At 29.9% G+C, this 24,174-nt stretch overlaps 1 protein-coding gene across 2 annotated transcripts in view; it reads right to left on the bottom strand.

Moving 5' to 3' along the window:
* LOC107442577 (uncharacterized) overlaps positions 1 to 15,365 on the bottom strand; it is a 31,266-nt gene extending 15,901 nt beyond the window's left edge. Inside the window, exons 1-4 of one of the 2 annotated variants that reach the window (XM_016056176.4) lie at positions 15,146 to 15,365; positions 12,499 to 12,615; positions 2,007 to 2,219; positions 595 to 811 (exon numbers count right to left, since the gene is read on the bottom strand). In XM_016056176.4, coding sequence (XP_015911662.2) covers positions 595 to 811; positions 2,007 to 2,219; positions 12,499 to 12,612 — 544 coding nt within the window. In that variant the 5' untranslated portion in view covers positions 12,613 to 12,615; positions 15,146 to 15,365. Of the gene's footprint in view, positions 1 to 594; positions 812 to 2,002; positions 2,220 to 12,498; positions 12,616 to 15,145 lie in introns of both variants that reach the window. The other variant, XM_071177655.2, reaches the window with a different exon arrangement.
* Positions 15,366 to 24,174: the final 8,809 nt, after the last annotated feature.

Raw genomic sequence — 24,174 nt, forward strand, 5'->3', positions numbered from 1 at the left:
TCTTCTGTTGCTGGTGATTGGCATGATGTTTTCACCTTTAGAAAATTTAAAACCCCTGGGTTTTTTTCTGTTACGTTATTAGTTATAGCACAGTGTTCAGCTTGGACAATTCTTTCCAATTTTTTGTAGCCACCTCCCTAACTGTGAATGCACATATATTGCACATTAATTTTATAAATTAAAAAAATATAAGCATATTTCTTAAATTTTTTTATTTTATAGAAAGCTTACCAAGTTTTAGAAAAAAGTAACGATTTCCTTCGACATTTCCGTTACAAATACTTGTACTTTTTCCCTAAAGAAGTAACGAAAGTACAAGTAAAAGTACTAAATTTAAAAAGTAACGAAGTACAAGTAAAAGTACGAACTTTTTACTTGTACCGGCGGTAAAAGTAACGGAAGTAAAAGTACTGCCATATATGGTCACGTATTAACAAGAAAATATATAAAGTGTTAGGGTTTGATACTTCTATTGTCTTCGAATAATCATTAAGAAATAAACTTAGGCCATCACATCTTAGTTCATTAATAGCAAACAATCAAATCGTTTAAATAATATGGGAGGGGGTGTTGGTTCGTATATGAAATGCTTACGTAATGTATCAGCATTCAAATGTCCAATAACGCCTAAGTTTCTTGTAAGGACTTTTCTGACCAAAGGTACGTCACTAGCAACGTCGCATTTGAAACGGAAAAGAACAACTGACCAACCACCGTAGAACAATGACTTGACATAGTGGGTTTGAGTCTCGGGAACCTTCTCTTTCCAATTATCAAGCGGAACTGCGTCTTTCTTTATGCTTCTGTCTACCTGCATGCAACGAAAGTAAAATAATGTTTTTACAATATTCATGATAAAATACAAGAATGTGTAATTAAGGGTAAAATGGTGTTCAACTCTGACGTATATTGTAAATGTCGTCAAACGAATTAATGCAAAATAGGTCTTACTACTCGTAACAATGAGTTATTTAAGATCACACAGAATCATTTAAAATATTGTTCAATTTCACAAAAAGTTTCATTTTCAAATTTATAGATGGCTCTACTATACTCATCCACAAGTGGCAACTTGGAAAAAACGAGTTTTTCTGACATCAAAAATCATTCGTTTGTGACTTCCAAAATTTTCCCGAATAATCAGGTCGCTATTAATTCACTAACAATTCTTCTATTTGTCTGACATGCCCTGGAGATAAAAAAATTCCGATTGGGCATATATTCTTTACCCTTTTCCTGTATGTATTTTATATCTTATAAATATTAATTCGGAATAACCTAAAATAGCGACTAAGTACCCCTCAAAAATTCGATTCTAAATAAAAAAATAATAAAACAAAGTTAGCTTTATTCTTTTTTATTCCCTAGACATGCTAATTTTTATTCTTAAGAAAAAATCGTCCTCTATTGCAGTGCATAACAAAAATTCTAAAAATAGATAGAAAATAATAATGAAATAATAAATATTTTAATGAAAATACTAAATAGATGAAATTTAAGTGTGGAAGCTGAGGCAAAAGTGATATCTGCTTCTAATCTTCAGAGAAATTTAATAAAATCAGATCAGATTTTCTTTTATGTGTTAAGTTTGCTTAAAATTCGTTTTTACTGTTTCCAAAGTTGTTTTTTCTTTTTGGTTAGCGAATTTAATATATAGTTATGTTCCTATGCTTTTTTTTCTTCTTCTTTCCAGTTAATAATTTTTAATGAACAGTTCCGTTCATTTGCTTTTACTTTTTTTCCTTCTGGTTAATGACTTTAAATGAATAGTCACATTCATATGCAATCAAAAAAGTTAATTGATTCGAGGATGAATAAGTTTCATTCTGGCATGCATTTTGTAGGCTAACATGTCCGATAGGGCACATAAAATTCCGTGACTTTTCAAGCCCAACTAACAATGTATTAAATTTAATATAAAATCATAAACTTCTACATTCAATTTGTCTTCTAAAAATGTCAATATTTCGTGAATGGCTATTCAGTGGAACAGAAATTATACTTGCCGTCCTGTACAAGGTTGTCACCCCAACGATGGCGCTGTTGTACTTCCATGAGGTGTCCTTGAGCACACCATCCAGTCCCATGGGTCCTGAAGCAGAACTCAAGAAGTTAGACTTGATCCTGAGGACAATGTCAGCCGGAATGCCGAAAAATGCGTAGGGAAACACATTCTCCTGGATGACGTTGTAGGTCGTGTTCAAGGAAGTCGCGTTAGTCTGCATTAAAAAATAAATTATTACTCGATTAGAAATAGAAAATGTGATCGGTGAGCCTTTTATTTAGGACATAACCCAAATGTCCCAATTCAGAGTTTTAAAACTCAACTTAGAATTTAATGTACTGAAAACAAAGACATTTCCTGAAGAAAAAAAACTGTAATATGTCCAGTCACCCCCGACCCTGAAGTCCGGGCAGGACCTGATTATAGCCTAGGCCCAATAGGCATGGGCCTAAGTCCCACAATTTCTGAGGGGCCTCAAAAATTAGTAAAAAGTCTAATGAAAATTGGGCTAGCTATGTGTTGGTTTAAACACTAAATAAAAAAAAATAATTTCAACTTACAATAAAAAATAATTCAGCTAATCAGTGACTTTTAGCAAAAATCACTGATTTCAATTGTTTGTGGTCACCAGATTATTTTTATTTTGACATAACATTGTTTTGCTGTTTTATATTTTGCTTTAATTTATAGATACCTAAACTTTATCTTAAAAAAATAATCTTCAACTGTCTGCATTCAAAATTTCTTAGAATGTTTTCCTTGAATCATGCAGTTCAATAGATTCTTTTTCATTATTAGGACTACTCTTCAGTAATTTAATTTCAAAATATTTTGTAAGGGGCCCAGAAAATTTGGTGGGCCTTGGGCCTAAATTTGTCTTGATCAGTCCCTGAGTCCGGGACTTAGCCCGTAAGATTATACTTCGTGTTTAAAAAAGTAAGAAAAAGTAAGTACGAAATTCCTTGTCATCAAATTGAGTTGAAGATTGAAAAGAAGCGTTATTGCCATTTCTATTTTGAGTCCATTTTCTTAAACCCGCATTTTGAGCTACGTCCAGAATAACAAGATCACCGATCATATGGAAATTTGTCGATTTTTATATGAGTAAAATTGAGAACAGAAAACATAAGAGGTTATCGAAATTAGTGTTCTTGCTTACTTTAAACTGCTAAAAAATAAATCATTTGTCTCATTTTCTGGGGGTGTTTTGAAAACCAAGTTATGTGGGCTGATACAAGGTTTTCTATAACGTAAAGCCTCAATACAGCTTATATACAAGGGTTCTAAAAATATACAATATTAAGATCATCATTGAGGTCCTTTAATATGTACTGTACGGGCACTCAAAGAAAAGTTTTTGTTGTTATTACAAATGCCACTTGCCAATATCAGCAAGTCTGCTTGAAATCAAGTAGATTGAGGCAGAGGGTGCGCTTCTGGTTTTTCAGTGGCGCCATCTATGATCAATAGTATGATTTTTACTACACACGTGCGTCACAACCCGTTTCACAGAAGAACTTGTTCACACACCTTTCATCCTTTCACAGATCGTAATTTTGACGAGAACCAGAGAACAATCAATCTCCACTTCAGTACCTCCAGATGTATTGATTTGTTATTGGAACTTTGAGGACTTTGTGACTCCGACAGATTTAACGTGCACCTGTCACCATTTAACACACGGGGACTCTTCAGCTGACTAGATTTGAACTCCCTTTTTCACGAACATAAGTCAAACGTCAACAAAAAGTAGATAAGCAATAGAAATATTTAAATTAAAGGCTTATTTTTGTCTACCAACTTTAGAAACTTATGGTTTCAAATCTAGTAAGCTCATCGGAATAGATTAAAATTAAAGATATCCAGGTAAAGTAGAATGTTTCAGCTAATCGCCAACCCCTAAAACTGCTTTCGCGAGTGGTTTCGTATTGCATTTCCGGCTTGCTTCTTTTGCCCATTGCATGCATATTTTAGCTTTGTATGCAAGAGGGTAATGAAGTTTTAAAAATGTGAAACATGCGCTTTCTGTATCACATTTGATTTACAAACATTTCATTGACTTTATATACATCTATACATATTTATGCATTTCAATAAAACTTTAGAGTAACATTTGAAACTGATTTTTCCTAATATTTCTCTTTATACATTATTCTAAATTTCAGTGTTCGGAGGCAACAATTGCAGATAATATTGATCTATTGATATATTGGTTTTGCACGATTTTAATATTTAATACAAACAAGTTTTTTTTCTTTTTATTTCTTTAGCTATTATTTTACAATACAAAATGCAATTTTAATTGAAATGCCTGTGACATTTATCCTTTATAAAAAATAAAAATATATCAGATGCATTTAACTATTAATAATACTATTAATTTCCTAAGATAATTATAACTGGTGAAAATTATAACTGAGATAGATCGGAGTTGAGGTCTCTAGTTGGAATCGAATATTCCAATCACTGATTTTACAGCTCTACTTATAATCAAACATCAAGTAATTAAAAGAGAAACATCAATCGAGATTTGTTTTGTTAGTATTCATCTTCCCAAAGTGCCGCGGCAGTTTGTTGAATGGTAGTAAAAAAAGGATAGTTTGGTGCTAAAATTGTTTTTAAAAACTGTTTAACGCCTCGTAAACTTCCGCAATTTTAATGCAGTCCAAGGATTTTTTAGTAGTTTCTTTTTCCCCTTCACAACAGACATTTGAGAGAAAAAATTTTAATTAATGCCTTTCGTTAAAATTTCTATAATTTATTCAAAAGCACTTAAAAGAACATTTTAACTTAGAATAAAGTTCTCGGAAAAAAATACTCAAAAAAATTTTTTAAATAAAATTAAAAATGAAGTGTAGTTCATAGTTTAGGTTTAGCGATCAATTCTCCTAACCACCCAACTCCCCTATGTTATCAATTCCATCCTGATTTTTTTAAATTAGATTTTTTAATATAGGCTTTTTTCAAATAGATTGGAACAATATTAGAACGTTTAATTTATCAACGAATTTATCAACGTTTAATTACAACCAATATCAAAGAGCTTCCATATTTATGAAATATTACTTGTATTAATCGTTAGACTTTATTTTCTGAATGCTTTTTTTTTAATTCTGATTATTCAAAACAAATAGAGTTCTCTTTATACTGGTAATAAAAAAAAAATCCCGAAGCAACAAGACAATGAAAATGGAAAATGGCACTTGAATGGCTTCGAAAAAATCACTATTAAAATATATTGAGAAGAATTACTTAATCAGCTCTACAAATTCCGTAATTTTTTTTTTCGTGTAAATGTAGCTGGTGTTTAGAACAATTTCAGAAATTGGTTCAAGAGAAAAAATTTTTTAATATAATAGTAAATATTCTAATAGTAAATATTCTAATTTCTTTTTTTAATAGTAAATAATTTTTAAAAAAAAATTACCTGGTAGACTGAAACTTTCTTGGTTCGAAACAATAACAATCTGAGATACTTAAAAAAATCTCAAAAATGTTTCTGATCTTCAAGCATCCCGATCTCTTTTCTTCTCTTTTTTATAAGCAGAAAGTAACAACAAATCATAAAACTTCAAGACTCTGCTTGCATTGTGAAATCGTAGGCAACAGATGGCAGCACTATTTTAATATTTTTATAAATGGCTAATAAGTTAGCTAATAAATATTGCACTCATCACTGTTGATATTAAGTTTTATTAAGATGAGTGATATTAAGTTTTATTTCAACTATAATTGAACTTAAATAAGAATTAAACACCTTTTTTCCATCACTAATAATTAAAATAAATTTAATTAATTTTTTTAATTTTTGGAAAAAAATATTCGGATTTGTATACATTATGTTATTTATTTTATCATATTTATTGCACCGAATATTTTATGGTTTCAAAAAAAATCATTGATACATTTTTTTTGTTGAAAAGAATAAAGTTCTGATAATAATAAAAAATAAAAGAAATTTATTCATAATACTTATGTTTAAACAAGATTTAATTTTTTAATTTTATAACATGATTTTTATAACACGATTTTTATAACAATATTTATAATTTATAAACATGGGAGTAGATTACAGGGGTACTACTGCCCCTCAATTTGTGAAGACAGGGGATAATCTTCTCCAACAATTTATGAAGTTTTAAAAAAAATTTATACTACTAAAAACATGTAGCTAAAAACCTAAAAAAAAACCTAAGAAATATTTATGATACAATACTTTTCTCTCAAGTATTGATAGGTGAGGCATATTAATTTTTAGACATTATGAATATTATTTTAGAACAAAATCAAATATATAACTGAAATAATGAAAATTGAAATAATTTCTTACAACAAAAATTTATAAACAGTATGGTATTAATACAATAATTAACACTTTGATTGAGTCAAACTTTTTTTTAAAAATAGTTATTCACGATAAAAATTGTGTTAGCTGTATATAACATTTTATTTTCTAGTGCCTTGGACACATAATTTTTCAATGATCTTAATTTCATTGTAATGTTGATGTATAATCGTTTAAAAAAACGAAAATGTATATAAATATAAAAATACTAAAAAAAATGTATTGAATTTAGTGTATGGAGATGCTTTTAATAATCTCCATTCAACTCTTATCTGTTTTCTTCGGCTATTTAACAGGTTTGATGAATTCAGTTCAATTTTCATCAATATATAATATATTCCTTGTCCCCTTCCCCCAAATTTCCAACAAAATTGACGGCGGTGTTTATAACTGATCAAGCTGGAACAGATATTTAGTAAAATTTATGTAATTGACATATTTGACAACCGGCGAGACATTTCCTTCAATTTAGAATTAAACGAAATTCTTTCTCATTCTGCATACTGTATTGCATGCTCCTCTGTTAGACTAAATAGAGGAGATAACCTTTTCATTTGTCCATTAATAATATTGTTCTTTATGTCTTTTATGTATTAACTTAATTAATTATTTAGTTAATTAATTCTTTATCTGATTGCTTGTTTATTTAATTATTTGCTTTTTTAATTTATTTTCTAGACAATATTTAGTTGCTTTTTCCGCCACCAGGACAGAATCATACTCATGGTATTGAAATTTTATTTTCATCTTTATATTTCCATCTGTTAAATTATTAACTAGAGTTCCTGATTAAAAAAAATTATTTCGTTATAATGGAAAGAAAGCAAAGAAAGTTCATTTTTCAGATCATAATTTTACTTTTCTATGCATTCAATTTTTGATATTTTTCTAATCATAGATTTATTTTATTATTGTTATTTTGACAGAAAGTGACTGAATGAGCGTCATTTTCTTGGTATCCTAATTTCACTTTAAAACTTAATTTTTGTTATTTTTTTAACTGTAAATTAATTGAATTATTGGCATAGTGACATTAAAAAGGTGAAATAAATACCTGTTTTTGGATCAAAATTTTAATTTTCCATCCGTTTAATTTTTGATATACTTTTTTTTTTTTTATAAATAATGTGGCTTAACTACCACTATAAATATTAAATACCAATTCACTAGTATATAAGACATGTTAACTTGATTCTATCAAGAGGTACCTTTTGATAGATGAAGGTTGGCATAGTCGATTTATAATTCCCCACAATGGTGAGAGCGGGACGTGATATGAACTTGCCAACATTGATGGAATGGGCAACATTAAACAGTTGATTTGCTTTAAAAAAATAATAAACTGCTCAAAGAAAAGAAGAAGAAAAAAAATCTGGTGAAGTAAATAAAAGTTTTTCGGCAAATAAACAAAAAAATAAATAGAAAAATTATGTAAATGAACAAAAAATTAAGAAAAAATATTATGAGCAAAAATGATATAAGTAAATAAATAAATAAAACAGTATAAATCAACTAGTGGCATTTGTTCATTGAATTCTATCACAGTTAAAAATTCTGGAAGGGGAGCAATATGGCGTAATTACCACCATAAACAGGGCTCGAAAAATCGCCCGTCCTCGGCGGTCAAAAATTCCCCGCGGTCAACAAATTTCTGGAATCCAGCGTCCGCGCGGACGGCCATTTTCCCGTTAATGTTCGTGATACATTTTCAAATTTTGTTATCTTACAAGAGTCTAGCACCTCACATCTAAAATGACCCTCTAATCTCGAAATACAGCAACATACTGCGCATGGTGGAATGGATGTTTTCTCTGTCTGGGAATACTGCAGCGGTTGAAAGGGGCTCTTCAGCAATGAACTTACAAAAAAACACATTACGTACTGGTCTTAAACAAGAAGCGTTAAACGCATTTATGAACATCTATCTAAATGGAAAACCTCTTTCAGATTTCTGTGCAGAAACCTCTGTAAATCATTGGCTTGATTGTGGAACTGGCAAACGTCATATTTGATTCATTTAAAAAACGCAGTACCATCGGATAAATTGAAATGATAATTGACAGATAACTTAACCTTTGTTATTTAAATTATTTCATCAAAGAAATAAATTATTTCATAATAGAAATACTAGGTTTTACTATTAGTAACCTAGTATTTCTTTTATTACTGTATAATGTAATCCTAGTATTTGTAATCCTAGTAACTACTAATTCATTGTGCAATTTATATAAATGTTTGTAATAAATAATAGAAAATTATATTTTTATTTATTTAGAAGCGACGGGTTAGTTTCAAAGGAGGATGGGTACATTGTTGGACAAGCCGTCCTCGGGGACGGGTAAAATTTCTGAGCTTTTTCGAGCCCTGACCATAAATATTAAATACCAATTTACTAGTACATAAGACGCGTTAACTTGATTCGATTTCGAAGTACCTTTTGATAGATAAACATACCCTCCAACTTATGAGGATTTTGAAAATAATTCTTTCTAGTGGTAGCGAACCGAAGTAGAAATTTTTAAAGCAAATAGATCTCTCATAAAACTGTTATCAGAACTTAAGAATCTAGCCATATGGCATGCACTTTTATAAGTAATAGTGGACAAGTTACGCTAAAATTAATTTTTTAAAATATTAAGACATTAATTTTGCTACCGTCTGAAAAGAAGATTTCTGAAACTACGAAAATTCCGTAGCAGTTGGAGGGTATGGTTGACATAGTCGATAATTAATTCCCCTCAATAAAACGATTAAGGTAAAGAAAGACATAGTTATCAACTACAGAGCGTTCTTACCAAATTTGTATAATCACTGGTTGGTAGAATCAGTCTCCTATTGTCTAAGAATAGAATTATTTAAAGAAAATATTAAAATTTCTTCATGTATCAAAATCTCAATCGCATTTCAATTTACTAAAAGTGAGATCATTTGAGTTGAAAGGTAAGAAATATTTTATTTTTATTATTATATCTGTTGTATCGTTTGTAAATGTCTGTTTTCATGAATAATGACTGTTTTCAAATGTACTACGTTTTCAGTAGTATGGAATTAAAACGGAATTTAGTACTTTATCTGCAATAATTACATTTTAATAATTTTAAACATTTTATTTTTGTACGAACGCATTGCTGTGGGACTATTTGTCTGTAATTAAACTTCCGGCGAATGAATTTCGAAACAAATAATATCAAGAGAATAGACGTAACAAGCAACAATACTTTATCTTTTATTTCCAATTAAATTGTTGGTCGCAATTATTTTCCCGTGAGACACTAGTAGGAGGTAGGAGGCACCCAAAAGGCAACTTGAGACTTTTAACTCTGAATCCACCTGGGAAACGTGAATTCTAACGGAGTTTTAATTAAATAAAGATTAAAAATATTAGAAAGCCCTTTCTAATAATCCTTTTGCTCAAAATATAATCCTTTATTCACGGATGACGTCGGATTTTCTAGCAAGAGGACATTTAATACGGCCATAAGTTAGAAATATGTTTCTCCTAAATTGCTCCTTTGTGCAATCATTATCCCAGAATCTCAAACTTTCGTTTTAAGAGTCTAAAATGAAATTACACTAATAAAGCACATTGAAATATTAATTATGTCTAAAAGACTGATCCTTCTAAATCACGACATCGGTCAAAAGGAAGATTGTATTCAGCTACAACTGAAACTAAAACCACAGCGCCCTCTATTAAATAAAATCCTCACATTAATGCCCACCGCAGTAAGATGAGATACTGCTTTATGCTAATTAGACGAGAGCACTGGTCAATTCAACGAGTGACCAGTGTGTTGTGGAAGGGCGCTGCTGGACTGATGTCCAGTCAATTACTGGCGCGTGGGTGTGTGGGGGTGGGTGAAGGGGGGAACTGAAATATGGGGGGGGTGTGTGTTTGAGCAGCATTCGCCTTAATGATGGGATTGAGGATTAGTTTGGAATGAAGAGGCAAAGGAAAAGGGTTGAGAGCCGGATTTAATTGCAAAGTTCTACCGAGAAAGATGAGATATTGCTCCCGACGTTCCGAAACTGCTCTGAGTCGAAACTTATTTGCCGGAGACGCCCTGGCAATAAGATTTAGTCTCCAATCTGGCAAAATGAATGAGTTCGGCCGCTGTCCGAAAGCGCTGGATAAGTACTGTTAAAATGGTTTTCGGACAACCCTCCTTATCCAATGGGTCTTTTATGTTTTACAGATTTCTTTCCAATAAATCTTGTTACCTAAATTATATTATTGGAAAGTTTTAAACAATGATACATCAATGGGACTTAATTGTTTACCAGATTTCTTTCCAATGAATCGTGTTTGTTAAATTATATAATTGGAAACTTTTTGCATCAATGGGTCTTTCATGTTTTCCAGATTTCTTTCGAATAAATCTTGTCAGTTAAATTATATTATTGGAAAGTTTTAAAATATGATACATCAATGGGTCTTTAATGTTTACCAGATTTCTTTCCAATGAATCGTGTTTGTTAAATTATATAATTGGAAAGGAAAAATTGGAATATTTAAAACAATGTTGCATCAATGGGTCTTTTATGTTTTCCAGATTTCTTTCGAATAAACTTCATAAGTTAAATTATATTATTGGAAAGTTTTAAATAATGATGCATGAATGGGTCCTTACCAGATTTCCAGAATATTTACCAAATTTCTTTCCAATGAATCGTATTTGTTAAATTATATAATTAGAAAGGAGGAATTGTAATATTTAAAGCAATGTTGCATCAATGGGTGTTTTATGTTTTTCAGATTTCTTTCCAATAAATCTTGCTAGTTAAACTATATTATTGGAAAGTTTTAAACAATGATGCATCAATGGATCTTTATTATTTACCAGATTTCTTTCCAATGTATCGTGCTTGTTAAATTATATTATTTGAAAGGAAAAATGGGAAAATTTAAAAGAATGATACATCAATGGCCCTTTTTCGTTATCCAGATGTTCTTATAATTAAACTTATCAGTTAAATTATATAATTGGAGAAGACAAACTATTGGGATCCGTTAAATTATATACGGATTTCTGACCCCCTAAAATATAGGGGTAACCGCAATCTGGGAAATATGGTCCCAATAGTTTGGTCAGGAGAGCGCTCCAAAGTTTGGACCCTTAAAGTTAATTTTACTTTTTACGTACTTCGCTACATTTCGGGAACTTTTTAAGCGAATTCAAAATTTGCTTACGCAATTATAAGTCCTAAGATGACACCATGCAAAAATAACTTTTGGTGAATATTTATTATATTTTATTGTTTAAAAGAATACATTTAAAAAAATATTAATTTGCATGACATAATACAAAATTTGAGCTAACTCGGTCAAATAGTTCCTGAGAATCCGAATTTTAAATACCTGACTTTTTTTTAAATTAAATTTTAGCAGGAACTTTTTCACCGATTTTGCTCAAATCTTGTATTTTCATGTCCTTCGTTGAACAACCGACCCAATTTTGGGTTTACGACTACTGATGTCCGTAACTCCGTAGTCTTGTAATTTTGAACAAGTGCAGAAGACAAGAAAACTCCTGGATCAGTACCCCCAGAGGTATTGATTTGTTATGGGAACATGGAGGATTTTGCGACTCAACTGACTGAACGTGCATCAGTCACCATTTACTACACGGGGAGGTCTTCGGCCGGCTGGGATCGAACCCACGAACTCTAGGACATGAAATCTTGTATTTTGCTATGAAAAATTACATTATTTAAAATGTGCAAAAGATTGTATACATTACAATTTAAATTTTTTCGACCATTAGAATGTGAGGAGCCCACCATTAAATCAAAAGTTATTCAAGGTAATCCATTTTTTTTCTTTTTTTTGCTCATTGTTCACGAGCTTGGAAAAATCTTTTTTTCATTTTTGGTGCTATTCACATTTTCTGGGTTTTTTTTTCACTATTTGGTACTAAATGGAAATAAAATTTTACTTTACACATTTTTTGGGGGTAGTTCAACATTAAATTCGAAGAGATATTTTCCCACAGTGTAGAGCTAATCTAAACACATTCAATGATTACATGAAGTTATTAAACACTAGTTGAATATGACACACAGAGATATATATAAACACGACGTTTTTAAGCATAAAAACATTATTTGAGCATGCTTAAAATCTTTTATATTTCAATTTGTGCCTTACTTCATCATAGGCATCATCATCATAGACATTGACACCACTGATGTCATATGACCTGAGGTCAATCGTCCCGCCCAGCAGCATGGACATCAAGAAAGGCAGAATGACGTTATTCATGGTCTACAGAAAAAACATAACATTTTGTTAGGATGAAATATACTGAATAATAAATTTAATTTTAAATTGCAACTATGTTTTTCAAAACAATGGGCAGAAGCAGTAAATCACGCCAATGTTTCCCTATAAACGCAGTTGAATTTAATTTATTATGATTCACATAAACCAGAATTTAACTAGTCGAAATCAAAGAATTTACATTGTAATTTTCTTTACCATCTTAATGGTCAAACTGAATCAAAACAATGGATTTATAATAGCTGTATTATGGTTGTTTCATAAGTTACTTGTGTGTCAACGTTGGAAGTATAGTATAATTTTGCGAAAGTGTACTATAGTTATCAAAAAATTATATTTGTATTAATTCATATATCTTATATAAATAATAAAATTGACAAAAAAACACCAGGAATCTTAAGTTTTACTTCAGGTAATTTTTTAAAAAATAATTTGATGTAAATTACTTACATCTTTTATGGTTTACATTATGGTATTTTGAGCTCAAATATAATCATTAAATAGTGCAGACTATTTATGAAGTTAGGAATCAGATACAAAGGAGCTCGAATTCTTGACTATTAAAATATTAGGGAGGGGGATCACTATCTGAAAAATAGGATAATTTTAGGCCTAATTTTACTTTTCACCATACCTCGAGAATTTCTCTTTAATGAATCAAAATAACTTAACACTCATCAAATATATCAATTTTTAAAACATCGTTTTTTACCGAAGAAATTTTATATCAAAAAGCTTTTTAACCATTAATTACTCAAAACTAATTTAAATATTTCATTATTTAATTTAAAAAATTGTTTTTGAATTGTTTTAACATGTCTTATTTTTAGCTATGTAATTTCAAGTGACAAAATACTGTATATAAAATTTGAAGGAAAATAGGCTGACTATTCGTTACTGAGTAAAGAAATTTCAAAAACATTGAAGCTAATAATCCATGCAGATAATTCGTGAGTTTAGTTTAAAATTCCAGTTTTGTTTCTTGTTTAAAGGCTTTCAAACTTAGAATTTTTGATTCGTTTATTTATTTATTTATTTATTTATTTATTTATTTATTTACTTATTTATTTATTTATTTTTTGACCGAAAGAGGTTCGAATTAAGAGCAACCTTGATGTTTAAGGATAAATTTTGAAAAGTTATTTATGAATTGATTTATTTATAATCTGCAAATGTTTCAGTAAACACTATGGTAAAAATATATATACCTTCTGTGGAATCTCACAAAATATTAAAATTAAATAGTTATTTTTTATTTATTATTCTTATTATTGCGTTTTGAATTAGGGTTACTTCTCGAGGTTCTTCCTGGGTACATATTATAGCCAAGAGGGCAAATCTGTCAATCAACAGAACTGGGGTACGAATCCCATCGTTGACACTACAATATTTCCTCCATTCCCTTCAATACATGAAGAGTTTCCAATGTCCTGCACTCACCAATTTGTGATCTTGGACCATTAGAATACGATACTCCAATTGACGCATAGATGGCTGCACCGTAAAGTTGCTTAACACAAAAATTTTAGAGTTTTCTATCTCTTACGATAGGTGAAATAACTAGATAAACTGAATAAACCACATTCCACCGTTCTTTTAATAAAACACAACTTAATCAAAACCTAACTCCAATGCCAATTATCTAACGAAGAGCTTAGATTCAATGTACTATTTAAATTATTTTTATGCAGTTTTGAAATCACGCTAGTTAAGAATGGTTAAAATCCATATAGTTTTGAATTGATTGTTTTTAACCATACTAGTAGTAAACGGTTTCAAATCCGTAAAGGTAACAAATGTTATTAACCGTAAACTTCACGGTTTATAGGATGGACAGACTGTTTCCGGTTATTTTACTGTAATTTTAGAATGAAAATTCCAACAGGGAAGGTTTCAAAGGGGGAAAAACGAACGTACCTGTTACTTGATCAAAAGAATATCAAATTATCGTTCAATTGAAACTTTATTCTCTTAATTTTATTTATTAACCTGAAGAAACTATTTCTTAAAAAAATTATTTTAAGTGTTACATTGATTTAACAGTGTAAATGCTTAAAATAAGTCTTTCTGCTTAGAAAAAATGATTGAAGTATTTTTGCATTAAAAAAAATTTTGCAACGATTTTTAAGAATTGCTTCTGACAGAGAGAATTAAAAATTTAATGTGATAGCTCAATTTGTTCGAGTTTAAAGTTTAGACCTGTGCAAAATATTACTAAAAATTTTTGAATCAGAACTCACAGAGTTAAACAGATTAATCGAAACAATTAAAAAAAATATGTGTTACAATTTTGAAAAATTAAAGGCAATCCAGACTATTTGACTATTTGATTTTAGGTCGTTTTTTTTTTTCTTCATTTATTTGAAATATAATTCAAATTGCTTGATTATCCTTTCTAGAAAAATTTTATTCTATATATAACTTATTTATTAAAGATCTATGTCTGTTTAATAATTTAATAAATATACATATTATAAGGATATAAAGTGAATATTACAGTGATTCCATTACTTACCTTTTAGTATCTACCGGTTTCCCATATGTTTGAATTCTATGCAATGCGATAAATGAGTGCCCCACTCACGAAAACACACCATATGTTCCAAATAATGATAAGACATATACGTCTGTAATACTAATAGTTCGAAATTACGACACACCATCCTTATCACACAACCTATACAAAGCATTATTCAAAGGCAATCCAGAAATTTTTAAATTGTATTTTTCTCGAGCTGAAAAAAAAGTTAAAAGTCAACTGAATCAAAATGAGAATAACTGCATTATTTAAAATCTAACTATTTTGCTTTTAACAATATTGAGCAATACTAATAAAATCAAAAGAAGTAACAAGGCATAACTGACCAAAATCATTTTTTTCCCTCTAGAAATAATCTTTTTAGAAACTTGTACTTTACTTGATGTCAAAAATATCGAAATAAATAAATAATAATAATAAATGAATAAAATAGAAAGAAAAAACAAGAGTGTAAGAAATTAGATATTACTAGTTTACATTCTATCCCTTCTGTAATTAAAGAGGTCAATTGAAGAAACATTCTAAGATATATTTTAGTGAATATAAAAACTAAAGCCTTCGAATATAGATCAGCAAAAAGTAACAAATAACATTTTCCCATTAAAAACAGTCTTACATAGTGGCCTGAAAAGTGAAGTTATTCATATACAATATAGCTTTGGCTAACAGTGTTAAATTTCATACATTATTTAAGTTGCCAATGAAGTGTTTTAAAACCTGTAAAAGGAAGTCTATTTAAGAAAGTCATAATTTCTTCTTAAGCTCTTTATTTTGGTTTGGACCAATTAAATGATAAGCCACATTTTCAAATTGTTTAAGATAACATTTTTGCTGAAAAACACAACTATTTGCAGGTATGTAACTGAATGTTTCTATATTATATGCTTCTAAATTATATTCGTTATTATATGTTAGTGAATTAGGCTGCCATCTAGTTAAAGTTTTGACAACATGTAAAGAACTTATTTGAAAACAATGAGGAACAGTTTGATGTAAAAATGTACTCTTTAAGATAAGTGTAGCTTATATGTTTTAATATATATTTTGCTATGAGTGTAATTATTTTAAATAAGAAAACAATGAATCAAAATTTCATGGAATCTTTGAATAAAAAAAAAAGATAACTATTGAATCTGAATTTAAATGAAGTGGCTTATAATGTACTAAAATCATAATCACCAAGTCTTAACTAAATAATATCGCTAACTAATAATATATTTAATTAATTTTTAAACAAAATTAATACGAAAAATAGTTGAGATTGCTTTCTTTTTCTCTTTTTTTTCCAACAAAAGAAAGATCAAAAGCTATTTATCTTTACACGATATGAATGTAGTCTCAAATAACGCTAACAAATAGACAGCAATAAGCCTCATCACTCAACCGGAAAGCGTATGAATACATGTTAGATCATACTTCTTTTTATCACTACCCCCCTCCCCTCACAATCCATTGCATGTCCTAAAATATATCCTGGAATAAGAGGGGGGGCTGTCATCCATCACTTTCATTAGTGGCATTTTCCTCAGCGGGTGTCGTCTGCTTTTTTATTGTTGCCCTCTCCTCCTACAAAAACTTTTTTATAAAATTCCCAGGAAGGAAACTTTTGAAATATCTGGTTTCCGACGGTAGCCCGACACGAGACGATATTAATGAAATCCAAGTAGCTGATATTAAAACAAAATAAAAAATAAAAAAATAGGGCTCCGAAACTAAAAGGGATGGACTAGGGAAAGAAAAAAAAAGGTTCCATTTTAATTGAATCGAGAGGATTTTGTTCGAAGCGTCTCGGATACCTGAATCCAAACAAAAAGATGTTATTAATTACATTCCTGAAAACGTTCTAATAACTTTTTACAGGTGGGTTAAAACCGTGTGGGTGTTGTTGAGGGGAGATTAAAAAAGGCGTTGCCAACGACGATGGAAAGAAAAAAAAATTAATTCGATGTCCAGAAACTATTTTCTTTATTATAAATTAACCCGTTGTAACGTTACTGTGATAGGATCCTACCGGAACTACGCATTGTCATTCCAATCATTTTGAAATTTTAGAGAAAATGGGGAAAATTATAGTTATGATACATTTCAACACTTTTACCCTATTAATTCATAGTAGCTTATATTTCTTATAATTTTTAAGGAATCACCGGAAATTAAGCTCTTCAATTTTGCACCTGTAAATCGGAAATGATGCTTCACAGTAATTATCGTTGCCAGGAAATTAGATTTATAAAATGGCATTTATCTCAGATACTATTTGCAGAATGTGGGGATGCATAATCATACGTTAACTCTATAAGAAGAATGCAAGCATTCATCAACAATGGAAAGAGTATATTTTAAACATTCATATCTAAGTTTAATACATAGATGAAAATAAAAAATATATTTTTATCCTTAAATCTGGTAGCTTCGCACTTGTATATTGGAAATCATAGTAATTATCGTTACCAGGAAATTAGATTTATAAAATGGTATTCATTTCAGGTACAATATTTGCACAATGTGGGGATGTATAATCATACGCTAACTACATAAGAACAGGGCCGGATTAACCTATAGGCACACTAGGCACGTGCCTAGGGCCTACGAAATTCAGGGGCCTACGAAAAACTTGGGAGGAAAAAAATGAAAACTATGAAGCTATTCGTAGTATAAATATTTCTTGTATCACTATCAATTTCACTGTTTTCTTTGCTGGTTTGTTGTTGTATTGTTGACGTGAAGTGTTTACATAGTTATCGATCGAACTAATCATAATGGTATTATCGATATCAACTGCAATATCGGCAGTATGTCGGTATTGCAGATAAAGTTCGATAAGCAAATTTATTAATTAAAATCCATATTAATAAAAATGTAAAAAAAAAATATGCAAGAAAATTTTAGCATATATTTTGAAAAGAGGGGAGGAGTGGGGGAAGAAGGGGAGGGCCCAAAAACGGGAGGGCCCAAAAACGGCTATGCCTAGGGCCTACGAAAGCTATAATCCGGCTCTGCATAAGAAGGATGCAAGCATTCATCAATAATGAAAAGGGTACATTTTAAAATTACATATGTAAATTTTATGGATGAAAATAAAAAAATATATATTTTTATCCATAAATCTAGAAGCAATATATATTATATATCCAATGGCGTAGCTAGAGGTTGGGGTGGGAGACAACAGAGGGCATCTGTTCCAGTGCGCAGCCTTATAATGGGTTGCCAAATTCATACCACTTATTAACAAATGAATTGCAGAAAATGTATTTAAATGCATTTCAATATCTTAGCATGCATTCCGCTATTTAGAAATTCCATTATATTAGTGGTTATACGGTAGTACGTGTTACTGTAAATGCTTGAAGTCATGTAAATCCTGGGTTTGACTGGTAAAATCTAAGATTTACTGAAGTGCCTTGGTAAAAGTCCGAAGTATTCTTTAATATTTCAAAGTTTTTTTACCTGAGTTCTTATTTATAAAATAGTATAAGTGCTGCTTTTTTTCATTTCTTGTACTTTGAAAAATAATTGAAAGACAATTTATTTAAATTCCTCAAGAAATACGTAATGGGTAATTTTATAACTTTAGAGATGTTAGTTCGTGCGATTTTTCAAACTTAGTAATAAGCAAGGCCCGGATTTTGATGACATTTGCATTTTTTTGCCTTTTTTGCATTTTTGGACATTTTTGTCTTTTAGAGCATTTTTTTAGATTTTTTAGGGCATTTTTCTTTACATTTTTGGGCGTATTTTGCATTTTAATGCATTTTTTAAAGTTTTTTGTTAATTTTTCCAATTTTTATTATTTTTTATCAATTTTCATTATTACACTGGCTTCCAAACAATGAAGAAAATCTATTGGATATTAACAGGTGAAGCAAAATCTTTTCAAATTGAAGAAGAATTGTCAGTAAGTGAGACCGTCTTCTTCAAGTACACGCCTATAACATCAGTAGACGTTGAAAGAAGCTTCTGCAGGAATGAAAATTTACTTTCAGACAGGAGACTCTCGTTTACATTTCAAATTATCAAAAAACACTTAATAATCCAATGTAATTCTGATATTTAGTAATATTATGAGATGGAAGTTGTTATATCCATTAAAGTTTCTATACAAAATAAAAATATTTTGGTGTCAATATATTTTCCTTTTTTTGTTATTTTAGGATATAAAACAAATTTTTCAAACTTTAATGAACGCAGAACAAGTATTGCATTGCTTTATTTTTTTAAATGACTCATAATAGTTCTAAAGAGCAAAACATTTTTTAATTCAATATTTTTACTTTATTTAAGGCATTTTTTGCGCAATTTTTGGATTTTTAAGGTCATTTTTTGTCCTTTTTAAGGGCATTTTTTGCACCTTTTAAGGGCATTAGATGAGATTTTTTAGGTCATCAAAATCCGGGCTCTAGTAATAAGATTTAAAGCCTTCAAAGGTTTGGGAAACTAACAATAAATTACGAAAGAAAACAAGCATTTTTGAACACCCTATGTAAAAAATAGAACAACAAGTTTGTAACTTGTATCGATTACTTGTGTTGTTATTTTTGATAACTGCATAAAATTTCGTAAACCTAGAGTAAATATTAATAAAGATATTAATCCATTTTATTACCATATTAATCCATTTCTGTAATCATTTTTATAAAAAATAATTTCTTTTTTTGTTTTATGCTACTTTGCTGTAGCTTAATAAATATTTAATGGAATTAAACAAAATTTTCGGAGCAATTTATAATTCAAAATAATTACAGTCGAACCCCGCTATAGTGAACCTGGGATATAGTGAACACTCGGATGTAGTGAACTTTTTTAGCGGTCCCGTCCGTATTCCTATTTAAATAATGTTATTTTTAACGCTTATAGTGAACAGCTTAGAACTTGGAAACTCGGTTATAGTGGACTCAAATTTCATTTCTTTAAATATCTTTTTCAGTCCTCCATCTTTAAACTTGTAGGTGTTGGGACTGAAAATGAATGCATTCCTATAAAATGTGTCATATTACTCTCCTTTATGCTTATCACTTCTAACTATACTGTAATAAATGTCAAACAGATCATTTATCTTATACTCCCCCCTCCCTGACAAGCCTCGCTATATCTCTTTTCCCCAAGCTTGCTCTACAACTAGTTAACTTGGCCACCTGCTGAATTTTTGGAATTTTCTTATCTGTTCAAACCATATTCTTTACAAATCACCCCTTGACAATCAAGAAGGGGAACAATTTAACTCATTCTACAGATGCTCTCTTCATATTCTTACATTATCTATTTGAGACAAAATTTTTATTTCAAAAGCAGTGAAAATGACAAATTCTCTAAAGAGAGCAGCGTTTTCGATAGATGACAAAGTTAAAATTGTAAAGCGTATTGATGATGGAACCAATCAATCGACACTGTGTAAGGAATTTTGCTTGTCAAAATCTACAGTTTCAAACATTTGGAAAAATCGAAGTGCAATTCTTGCGGCATACGACAAAAACATGGTTTCATCGAAAAAACTGCGTGGAGCTCAAAGAGAAAACGTAGGAGATGCTTTGTTAAGATGGTTCGAAATCTTGTTCAAAATGTAAAAATCTTGCATTCTTTGCACATTGTAGATAAGAAAATTGATGAACTCAATTTAAAATCAAATTGTGTTCAATCAAAAATCACAAATTTTTTTCATAAAAAGTGAAAATAAAACTAATATTTAGCGACGTAATTACTCTTTCCATAAATTTTTGCTTTTTTATCTGTTAATTAGTTAATAATTTTTTAAATAACTTATGCAAAAATGCAAATCCAATTTTCAATCATTCAACTGTCTTATGCAAAAAATATTCTTCAAAAAATTTGGATATAGTGAACCATCGGTTATAGTGGACACATTACTGAGTCCGCAGACGGTTCACTATAGCGGGGTTCGACTGTAATTTAAAATTTTGAAAAATTTTTTCAAAAACTGCGCGAGACAAAAGTATTTAAGATAGTTCGTTTATACTGCGCGGAAAAAATTAAAAAAGAGATTTTTCATAATTTCGTAGTGAATCGTATTTGAAAACTAATGAAAAAAGTTTGATTCCAATAATTTTATTTTGTAACCTAAGACAATATTTTATGAATCAAAAGAATTTTATAAATCAAAACTTTATAACATTTTAAAATTTCAATAATTAAATTTTCAAAACTGCAATCTTGCATGAACTGGATTTGTTCAAACCATTAACTCTGTAACAATTACTGTTGAAAGGGCCTAGTATTTAAAAATTTAAAAAAAAAATTTTTTTTTTTAAATCTCTTTTAGACTTTGTAAGATTTTTAAATAATAAAAATAAGTAACCCTACATCTATGTCCCAAGAACAAAATAATTAGCAATTTTTTTCTTAAAAATTCAAACTTTATTTTTAATTTTTTTAAAACGTTTTGCATATTTAAATCTTTCAAAACACCATATACAAAAGAGTAAAACTTAAAATTTCGAGAGGAATGAGCATTCTTAGCTGCCTGATGAGGGGAAGCTCGTTCTTCCCGAAACGCGCAATTTAATATTACTGAGTAAGGCGTTTTAAGGAGTTATTATATTTAAGTAGCTTCCTAATCTAGATTCTTCCTAATCTAGATTCATACGTATTTGTTATTCTGACGATAGTGTTAAATGAAACATTAAATGATGAAACAGGTGGCGCTAATGAAAGTAGTGAACGGATTATACAGAAATTTATTTAGCATACAGGTTATTCCCTTATTATGCCAAAGCAACTATCCATTTTCAAACCAGTTATGACCCAATCGAACACGCGGTTCCATAACACATATATCTTGAAAAACATACGGTTAACAGTTAATCCCCTTGATTAATTGACATCACGTGTCACAGAAATAAAAATGATTTAGATGACAAATGTTCTTTTTGCCTGTCCATTTTTTTTTTTTTAATCTGACATTTTCTTGCTGAATTGAAACACTATGTAGGACATAATTCGAGAGAAAAAGTCACATTGTTGGGTAACCTTCCGTCCTCCAGAGCATGGAGGGAGGGGGGAGGGGATTGCTGTCAAAGGTTACGCTTTCTTTTCATTTTTCCTGATACTCTTAGGGATACTTTTTTTTCCCTAGAAAATAAAAAAAATAAAAAATAGTTATTATTATCATATTTTCAATCAGATGCTTTTGTGATGATCTCGTTACTTGCCCCCCCCCCCCCCACACACACAGCCTCAGCCTGTGATGAACATAGGATGATGACTCGAAAAAAAAAATCCTTTGATTCGCGTTTCTAGCTTCTTTCTTCCGAATTAATGTGTATTTATTATTTTATTTTCTCTTTTTGGGGAACAAAAAGGGGAAAAATAACAAAATATCTTCGTAGTCAAAGGATGAAACTCTTTTAAAAAAATATTATTTATATTTTTTTTTTTCTTTCTGGGATTCGTTGCGATGACTACGACAGAACACTTTTTAAGTTCTTACGAAAAGGAGCTATCCATTCAAGCCGTCAAATAAATTTAATTGATTCCATAAGATTACTCTTTAGAAGTGTGAATAAAGCTTAGTTTCTTATAGAAGCTTAGTTTCATAGGGAAAAAAAATTACCTTTTGATGAATAAAATGTTATTATAAATTTTTTGAGGGAAAAAAATTTTCTCGATTACTGACTGTATTGACCTTAATCTGAAATAAATGCACAAAAAAATAATATAATAAAATAAAATAAAAGAACCGGATGGGAAATTTATGAGAAAAATTCTTCTTTGATAAAATGTAATAATTCTTTCTTAATGTGTTTAGGAAACAGAGTTTTGTTGTGAACTTGCCAAATATAAGTTGAAATAACAAGTAATCAATTTTGTTCTTATTGTTTTTTTACAAATTAGTAATCGTTTCAATGTTCTTTTCTGTTGTAGGTTGAACTCAATCTAGAAAACAAGGGAACGCCTGGATCAAGCATTGGGACAAACTAGCCTTCGTTGATGACTTTTTGATGAATGAATCCGCTTTTGTCTTACATGGAGAGAAAAACTACAAAAACCTCCCGAAGTTAGCCCGACGACAAGCTGTTTTAACCTATGGTCAGTACTGTGGTCGGTGCGAGCATGGAGAATCCGTATTAACATGCCACCTCTGAGATTCGAACCTGTTCACCTCATTGGGAGGGTCAAACAGCGCTCTATCCCTGGAGCCACCACAGCTTTTTTGGATAATTAAATTTTTTTTTAATATTATAATACGTGTATGCCTTTTCATTAAAAAATTCTAAGCACCTTTATTGTTTCGTATTGTGTATTTAAGTTTGAAAATATATTTTTGTCAATGCAGTTGATTATTTTACAAGATTATGTATTCATTCATTTCCCTACGAATAATATTAACAAAATATGCTTACATAAAATTATTATTATATATAAGAAATAATTATATATATATATTTTTTAAAAAAGTCATGCATTTTTATATATTTTATAAAAAAGACGTATTTAAAAAGAAATTACCAAGTCATTTAGGCAAATGGCCAACATCACATTACGAATTGATTTTGCATCCATTAATTTATTCTTTGAAAAAAGAGAAATTTTCATATTGAGATGTTAGAAAAACGAAATCAAATGTTATGTCCTTACTTTTTAAAAGGTTCAACCATCTTAAGAGGACGAAATACCGCGGGATAAACTTTTCGTTGTAAATTCTTTTTCACTTCCATAATTTATTTAAAATTTAAAGTACAGAAAAAGTGAGTTCAGATGAAACTAGAGTAAGCCATTAAGTTTCCAAAAAATTTAAAACAAAATTTAAAATATCAAAAGGACAAGAAATTATGAGAAGTTAACTGAGGATTACGCAATGGAGAAGTTCTCTTCCAATAATTTGATTGCACTTTGATATTTTGAATTTTTTTTTTTCACAAATTGAAACTTCTTGGCTTAATCTAGGTTTGTATAAACTGACTTTTTTTTTCAACTTTAAATTAGTAATGGAGGTGAAGCAGAATTTGCAACGAATTGTTTCTCCCATAGTATGATGTCCTCTGAACTGTATC

The sequence above is a fragment of the Parasteatoda tepidariorum genome, chromosome 3 (assembly GCF_982258835.1).
Source record: "Parasteatoda tepidariorum strain Cologne lab strain chromosome 3, Ptep-v5.0, whole genome shotgun sequence".
NCBI lineage: Eukaryota > Metazoa > Arthropoda > Arachnida > Araneae > Theridiidae > Parasteatoda > Parasteatoda tepidariorum.